This window comes from Octopus bimaculoides, chromosome 15 (assembly GCF_046866305.1).
Source record: "Octopus bimaculoides isolate indiv1 chromosome 15, ASM4686630v1, whole genome shotgun sequence".
Classification (NCBI taxonomy): Eukaryota; Metazoa; Mollusca; class Cephalopoda; order Octopoda; family Octopodidae; genus Octopus; species Octopus bimaculoides.
Window position 1 is genome coordinate 17,814,719 of NC_142942.1, and position 9,353 is coordinate 17,824,071.

The window sequence follows — 9,353 nt, forward strand, 5'->3', positions numbered from 1 at the left end:
CATGGCTTGGACAGATCCATAGCCATACAGTGACCACCCACTTTCTTTTTTTTCAGTCCATCGTTACACAAGACGACAGAGAAAAACTACTAATTTTTTTTTATAGTGTAGGTCAGAGTTTCCACAGATGGATGCTCTTCCTAACACAAACAGCTCTACCACAAGGTTTGGTAATTTTAACACCATCAGCACTAGGGAGACCATCTGAAGTAGTACTAGGACTAAAGGAATGACCCAATCCCTCTTCTGCGTGTGGTCAGGGATTCAACACTTGACCTAATCGTCATCAGAGTGTAGAGACAACACTGAAGATTTCAACATCATTACAGTTTCTTATTTCTTTATTGCCCACAAGGGGCTAAACATAGAGGGGACAAACAAAGACAGACAAAGGAATTAAGTCGACTACATCGACCCCAGTGCGTAACTGGTACTTATTTTATCAACCCCAAAAGGATGAAAGGCAAAGTGGACCTCGGCAGAATTTGAACTCAGAACGTCACGGCAGACGAAATACCACTAAGTATTTCGCCCGGCGTGCTAACGTTTCTGCCAGCTCGCCCCCTTTATCATTACAGTTTCTATGAAGCAAGGCAGCTCAGAAGAACTACAGACTGAAGATGACCTCTCGTTGTTGTTGTTGTTTTGTCTCCAAGTCAGCTCTGACCAAACAGACTGTTGAGATCAAAAACATTCCAGTCCATAACCACTCTGTCTTTTCGGAGGTGTATCTGGGACTACATTAGTGGCAGATGTCATCTGAGGGAGATCCACCTGCTATGTCTAGCAGTTAAGCAACCATATAGAGTTCCCCCTCCCCCATTCATGAGTTCAATGATATATTGTGTCTACTACAGGATGAAAGGGTTTTGGCAAACGCAACAAACTGATTGATTGATTAACTGAATGATTAATCAAACAACTAATTAGTTAATTGGTCAAATAGCTAACTAAGTGAAGAGTGATAAAGAAGTGAAATTGAACCAGTGCTTGTGTTTATTATTGGCATAATGACCCTCCCAAGATACAAAAAAAAAAGCCAAACTTTTTGACATCAAAGACTTAAGGGTATATGTAGGCAATGACAAACACCATCAATCACAACCACAAGCTCATCATCCTCACCGCCTACAATGAAAACCTCCGCTAACATCTACCGCATTCTGAAGACGGGACTGAAAACATTTTTACAATAATGAGGAGTTTTGAAAGTTTTTCTGTTCTAAACTTAACACAAAACAAAACCAAAAACAGGAAAAACTATTCAAAAATTAAACTCACAGCCATATTTCAAAATAATGTGTATGTGTGCGTGTATGCATGTGTGTGTGTGTGTGTGTGTGTGTGTGTGTGTGTGTGTGTGTGTGTGTGTGTGTGTGTGTGTTATTTCCTTATCACTTGTAGTTATCAAACAGAATAAGTTTCTTTGCTGTCTAATTCTATGTTCTGGTTATTTATGTGTTCTGTTTTTAAAAGAGGAAAATTGTAAGGAAATAAAAAAACAAAAAAAAAACAACAAAAAAACTGACATTTGCATTAAAACTATGGCTTACCGTATTTCCCGCTCTTCATGTTGCATAAGCAGGTTGGTATAGTAATTTTCCAAGGTCACTTTGGCCTTGGTGACCTTGTCCACTGTGTGACTGCTAATCTGAATTTGTTCTCCCACTGTGGCCATTTTGGAGGGATGACTCTAGAAACACAAACAAAATAAGAAAAATAAATAATAATAATAAAAATCAAGATAGATTAGGATATCATCATCATCATCACCAACATTTAACATCCATTTTCCATGCTGGCATGGGTTGGACGGCTTGACAAGAACTGGCAAGGCCAGTGGCAACACCATGTTCTACTGTCTTGGTTGGATACCCTTCCTAGTGCCAACCACTTTACAGAGAGTACTAAATACTTTTTACGTGGCCCCATCATCAGCGCTTTTAATGTCATTGTTGACAGGGGATGAAACAGGGGCAGACTGAGAATATTAAGGGCCCTTGGGCATAACTGTTCACTGGGCCTTTTAGCATTGACATCAAAGGGAGTCAACATGTAGAGTGCAAGCCCCTCAGAGGTCCAGGCCCCTTAGCATTGATATCAAAAAGAGTTAACATGTAGAGTGGGGGCCCCTCAGAACTCAGGGCCCTCGGGCAGTACCCGATTGACCGACAGCTCAGTCCGTCCCTGGGATGAAAACTGAAGAGAGTTTGGGATACCAAAAAGTTCCTCACAAAAAGCTTTAAATTCTGTAGAAAACATACAAATTAAAAAGAAATATTTGTTAAAATCTGGGTTCACAAAAGGATGTAAACGAGTAATTTAAATATTGCTAAAGTAAACATTGATCAAGTAATTAGACAATGACGATAATGAGCTAAGACTGTCTTGGAACATAAATGGAAATGAAATCTAAAAGATGAATAAGTAAATCGCAGCAAATACAAAATTATAAGATACTCCTGGATAAACACAACACTACATTTACACACACACACACACACAAATGTGTGTGTGTGTGTGTGTGTGTGTGTATGTATGTATGTATGTGCGTGTGTGCATTAAATGGATAGACAGATAGACAGACAGACACACAGGTAGACATATATAGATAGAAAGATAGACAGATATAGACAGACAGATAGATATAGATAGACGGATAGATATAGATAGAGATAGATATATAGATATATATATATAGACAGATATATATATATAGACAGATATATATATATAGACAGATATATATATATATATACAGACATATAGACATAGATATAGAGATAGATATAGATAGATAGATAGAGATAAACAGACAGATATAGACAGACAGACAGATATAGAGAGACAGACAGATAGACAGGCCAGCAGAAAAGTAGACAGGTAGACAGGAAGATAGATAGAGAGACAGATATGTAGAGAGACAGATAGGTAGTCAGACAGCCAGACAGGCAGGCAGACAGACAGATAATTAGACATATAATTGACTAGATATATAGATATACAGATAAACAGATAGATGAATAAGTGGGAGTGTTTGTTTATATGTATGGTTAATCCAAACCAGAATAAACATTTCTGAATTATGCTTTCATTCAATTCCTCTTTCAAGTCAGCCCAAGGTCGTCAATTGACCGACACAGTTAATTTCTGTTAATTTCAATTAGCAATCTCCTATTTATGTTACACATTAATATACATATACCACACTGTACATACACACACACGACCAACCTACCAATATATTCAGCCACCTGTCTTACTACATATATATATATATATATATATATATATATATATATACAGTGTGTGTGCATGTATATATATATACATATATATAGGCACAGGAGTGGCTGTGTGGTAAGTAGCTTGCTTACAAACCACATGGTCAGGGTTCAGTTCCACTGTGTGGCACCTTGGGTAAGTGTCTTCTACAATAGCCTCAGGCCGACCAAAGCCATGTGAGTGGATTTGGTAGATGGGAAACTATATATATATATATATATATACACACACACTTGTGTGTGTTTGTCCCGCCACCATCGCTTGACAACCGAGGATGGCATGTTTATGTCCCGGTAACTTAGCAGTTCGGCAAAAGAGGTCAATAAGATAAGTACTGGGCTTACAAAGAATAAGTCAAAGGGTTGATTTGTTTGACTAAAGGCGGTGCTCCAGCATGGCCGCAGTCAAAGGACTGAAACAAATGAAAGCAAAAAAATACATACATCATCATCATCATCATCGTTTAATGTCTGTTTTCCATGCTGGCATGGGTTGGACGGTTTGACATGGGGTTGGCCAGCTGGAGAGCTGGGGTCTGGGAAGCCAGGAGGCTGCACCAGACTCCAATCTGATCTGACAGTGTTTCTACAGCTGGATGCCCTTCCTAATGCCAACCACTCCAATCTTTACTATAAAGTACTGTTGACATGGAGACCTTCTGAATGGCCTTTCTCGGTCTCTTGGATACCACTCAGCAATAGAAAATGTGCTCAACACAAAGCTTGGACTTGACCCTACATGCCAGTCTCTTCAATAGCATCAGCCTATCAGTTCTCTTAAATGCAAGTGAGAGACATGGACTGCTACAACGAGGGAAGAACACCGATTGGCTATGACTCAAAGGGTCATGGAAAGACCCACATTTAGGAATATCATTGCGAAAGCATATCCCAAATGGAGTAATTCAAGAACAGTGTAGAGTGAATGTCGTTGTCACAGAATACCAAAAGCACAAGTTCCAATGGACCAAACATGTCACAAGGTTCACAGACAACAGATGGACCATACTACACACACACACACGTGTGTGTGTGTGTGTGCATGTGTATGTGCTTGTGTGTGTACACAAGTATGTATATACAGTCGTGTGTATGTGTACTGAATAGAAACAAAGTGCCACTCCGATAAACTACTAGATTTTCCTTCTCGTAAATGAGCCTCTGTAATTAACTACATTTTCTAAGTGAGAAAGAATATAATTAGTCTGGAAACTAATTTCTGTGGGACATCATGTGTAACAAGAGTCAGGCAGCAGCAGCAACAACAACAACAATCGTAATAAACAAACAATACCTACAACGGCAGCAATAACGAAAAGAAATAGGAACACCAGCAGCAACAGTAACAACAGCAGGAAGAAGGCAAACAACAACAGCAGCAGTGCTAAGACCACCACTACCAGTACCGCTAACAAGCAATACAAGCTAAAGAAGAGACCAATACACACACACACACACACACACATCATTATCATCATTTTACATCCCCGTTCCATGCTGGCATGGGCTGGAAGGTTCAACAGAATCTAACACGTTGTGTAGCAACGTCTCAGTTGTGGCACGGTTTCTACAGCAGGATGCCCTTAGTAAGGCCAACAAACTTCTGCAGACTGGTTTGTATATACAGAGTGTCGTAATGGACCACTGAAATCTACAAGTTTTTTTTTCATTCTCTCTCTGTTTATTTTCTCTCATTTCTTTCTGCTGAAGAGCATAGGCTCAAAACGTTAAAGACTGTTTCGTTTTTCCCGAGCGTCAAACTAATTACACTTGCTCATTGTTCATACACCTGTCTTCGTCTTTTGTTTCTTATAAATTTTAACTAATATATATATATATATATATATACAGACACACACATACAATGGCTTCTTTCAGTGTGTGTGTGTGTGTGTGTGTGTGTGTGTGTGTGTGTGTGTGTGTGTGTGTGTGTGTGTGTGTGTGTGTGTGTGTGTGTGTGTGTGTGTGTGTGTGTGTGTGTGTGTGTGTGTGTGTGTGTGTGTGTGTGTGTGTGTGTGTGTGTGTGTGTGTGTGTGTGTGTGTGTGTGTGTGTGTGTGTGTGTGTGTGTGTGTGTGTGTGTGTGTGTGTGTGTGTGTGTGTGTGTGTGTGTGTGTGTGTGTATACGACAAACTTCTTTTAGTTTGTCTACCAAATCCACTCATAAGGATTTAATGGGGCCCAAGGCTATAAAAGAAGACATCTGTCCAAGGTGCTATGCAATGGGACTGAACCCAGGATCATGTGGTTGGGAAGCAAACTTCCTACTACACAGCAACACCTGCATACACACACACACACACACACACACACACACCCCTTCACAGAATCTTTCTTCACTTCAAGTCACTAACAACAGGTTTATCGTTAACACTGGTTTTATGCCTCTGCGTGTATGTCCATGTATGTATGTATGCGCTTGTGTGTGTGTGTGTGTGTACATGCTTGTGTGTACATGTGTGTGTGTGTGTGTGTGTGTGTGTGTGTGTGTGTGTGTGTGTGTGGTAACTTACTAAAAGTGCTGCTAGTGACAGCAGAATTGACAATGTTGCAGGTTATTATAAATAAAAATTGCAATTAAAATAGTGACATATTGTCATGGTAACAGTGATGGTTATGGTAGTAGTGGTGGTCAGTGTAGTGGTGTAGATGGTAGTGGTAGTGCTGATAGTGTTGTGATGTCAGTGGTAGTGGAGGTTGTGGTGATGTCAGTGGTAGCAAAGGTTGTGGTGATGTCAGTGGTAGTGGAGGTTGTGGTGATGGCAGTAGTTTGGTGGTTGTGGTGATGGCAGTAGTTTGGTGGTTGTGGTGATGGCAGTAGTTTGGTGGTTGTGGTGATGGCAGTAGTTTGGTGGTTGTGGTGATGGCAGTAGTGATGTAGTGCAGGTGGTGGTAGCGGTGGTTCTATCAATAGTAGTAGCTGCAATGGTAAAGTTGTATACAGAGTACAAATATAGAGTACAAACCAGTTCACAGTGACTGGAAAAAGATTAAACTCACTGACAACAGGCTTACAGCTACAATTAATTTTGTGTGTGTGTGTTTTCAAAAGACTAGTATATAAGCATGTCTGTGTGCTTAAGAAGCTTGCTACGCAATCACATGGGTTTGGGTTCAGTCCCACTGCGCAGCACCTTCGGCAAATTCCTCCTATGGCCCCAGGCTGTTTAATACGTTGTGAGCGAATCTGGTAGACAGAAACTGTGTGGAAGCCTATCATGTCATGTTTATATACATAAATGCATGTGTGTGTGTGTGTGTGTGTGTGTGTGTGTGTGTGTGTGTGTCTTTGTCCTCTGCCACTGCTTGAGAACCAATGTTGGTTTGTTTACATCCCAGTAACTTAGTGGTTGACCAAAAGTTTGACTGAGTAAGCACCAGATCTAAAAGTAAGTACTGGGGCCGATTTCTTTGACTGAAACCTTCAAAACAGTACCCCAACTTGGCCGTAAACCCAATGACTGAATCAAGTAAAAGGTAAACGATAAGACTGAAAAAAAGGGGCCAGCTGGGGTAGTTGTATGTCGTCTCAAAGAACACATTTCTGATGGAACCATGTTGGTAAGCCTGGTGTATCTGCAGGGTTAACTGAAAAGCAACAGGGTTACAGTGTCACCCTCTTGAAATGAAGTGATTTTCTTAAGAACACAATGTGCCACATGCTGACCGCTAGACCACACATGCACACATACACTCACAAATGCATTAAAAGGGAGAAAAAAAAATGACAGCAAGCAAGCTTTCTTTACAAACAGAACGTTAACTAAACGTTCGGTTGCTGAGGCAAGCATCTATCTGTCTGACCACAAGATAGCAGCAGTTCAATAATAGAAGTTTTAGAGTCCATGCTTTTGGCAGTGGTGGTTGTTTTTTTTCTTCTTTTTTCTTTTTTTGTCCTAGTTGATAATGACTTCACTGGCCAACTACCAATATTCACTTGCCAACAAGAAGACTAAATTAATCATAAACAATATTGAAGAAATCAAATCAATGATTCACAACCAATCGTTAGCTACAGCCCATTTTTACTAATAGTGGGGAGGCGGCTGGCAGGGGCAGGTAAAAGTATTTCTGTAACAATAAATGGATTTCATTTCTTCAGTTATTCTATACCGGTCAAGGGTAAACTACGGCCCACAAGACGCAGGGCCCACAGCACTTTCTGAATGGCATGCCAACAAAAAAATTACCTGGAATTTTTTTAGTAGAGCAGCCTGCTTGATGATGATGTCTTATGTGCTCACTTCTCAAATAAGGTTGCCCATGCCTGTTCTATACTGACCCTGTTTCTAAGGGGCAGGAAGTGAGTTGGCAAGCAAAAAACACAGAGCAATGTTTTAAGGTCAACTCTTGACATTTCTGAGTTCATATAAGTACCAGTAATATATCGGGACATTCAATGGACTACATACACACCTGTCCCTTTATCTCAGTCTGTCACCTCAAACTTAAGAAAAATTGCTTATAGTGAGTCAGCAGTTATGCATAGAGATCAAATCACCTCGTTATACCGCCTTACCCAGCAAAACATACACCTGATAAGTGTCTTATATTACCTAATGGCTGTGCTACCTTTGAGAAACATTTTTTTTTTTAATTATCAAAATGAAAATTCTCCTAGAAAGATGAATGGACTGTTCAACTTTCATCCGTCTGTCAGATGTTTGCAATGAATGGATGACAACAAAATCATATGAGTGATGCACCACTTTGGTGGCCAGCCATGGTAACACAAAACATCACAGCCAAAAATACAAGTTTTACATCCTGTATTGCAATTCTCCTGACTAAAATACAAACAATAGGGTTGATCTGGAAAAAGATAAAGTCGAAACACAATACTCGTTTAACATAGTCTACGTATGATAAATTTATAGTTTCATAGTTTATTCTAGCTTATTGTCAAAGCATTGTAGTATCTACATGCACAAATTATGAACTTCACCCAGCAAAACCACTTTAAAATATCTTTCAAAAGGTATGTAACAAAACAAATTTATTTTTCGTTTTCCACAAAATATACTTGTAAAATAAAAGATGCATCTCATGCAAGAATGCTTCTTACGTGTTAGTAAATAATTGCTTTTATTATTTTCTTTTTTTTTTTTAATTCTGATAAAACCAAATTCTTCTATTTCATGGAATTGTGAAGTTCATGCCTTTCCTAAGGGTATAATTTACATTAAGAAAGTGAATTTGCATCAACGGAGACAGGAGCCTACATGTAACTTGCTCATGCAATGTCCATAAGTCCTTATTACCTCTGCCTTAGCGAAAGCAGAAGTATTCTTTTCAGTCCTGTTTGTTTGTCCATGGACAAGATATCTCAAGGACCGCTGGATGGATTTGGATGAAACTTTCAGGGATGTTTGGCCTCATGGCTGGCACAAACTGATTAGATTTTGGGACCGGACAAAGATTCTGGATTATTTTCCCGGTTTTTTTTTTTACTTAAATTTTTGAGAGTGGTCGGGTTCATTTTTAGTATTCTTGTTTGTGAGAGCATTCAGATATTCTCATTGTAAAAATCCTCTCTGGCTAATCATTGAAAGGACATTGGTGTTGCCTTGGCGGAGGTTTAGCACTCTCTGAGTGCTCTTGTTATTATTGTGATGTAAGGCAGTACCAGTTACTGACTGGAGGTCAATGCAGTTGACAATAATCATTTCCTTATAAAATGCTGTTTGGCTCCAGTTCAAACCTCATCAAACAAACCTGAACAAAAGTTTGTCAATTATGACCATTTTGTTTCATTTTCAAGTAATGTGTATCTAGGACTACATTACACATTGTATTCCTTCTATTGTAATCTGGACACGTGGTCTAACTGTTAGAGGGTTGCACTGACAATCACATGATTGTGGTTTCGATTCCTGGAACAGGTGGTGAACTATGTTCTTGAGCAAGACAATTCATCTCACATTGCTTTAAAATCACTTTGATATCTAATGTGCAGCACTCTATTCACCTATGGTAACCTATAGCAATGTCGTGTGAGATTATGCGCAGTACAAACATTTGGTCACTATAAACAAATCATCCGTGCAGTTTGTTAAGCATAAAGTTGCAGA

General features: G+C 39.4%; 1 protein-coding gene across 3 annotated transcripts in view; it reads right to left on the bottom strand.

The window, feature by feature from the left end:
• LOC106875058 (serine/threonine-protein kinase tricornered) overlaps positions 1 to 9,353 on the bottom strand; it is a 147,011-nt gene that overhangs the window by 45,591 nt on the left and 92,067 nt on the right. For all 3 annotated transcript variants that reach the window (XM_089363490.1, XM_089363489.1, XM_089363491.1), the window contains exon 2: positions 1,554 to 1,693. In XM_089363490.1, coding sequence (XP_089219616.1) covers positions 1,554 to 1,678 — 125 coding nt within the window. In that variant the 5' untranslated portion in view covers positions 1,679 to 1,693. The remainder of the gene's footprint in view (positions 1 to 1,553; positions 1,694 to 9,353) is intronic.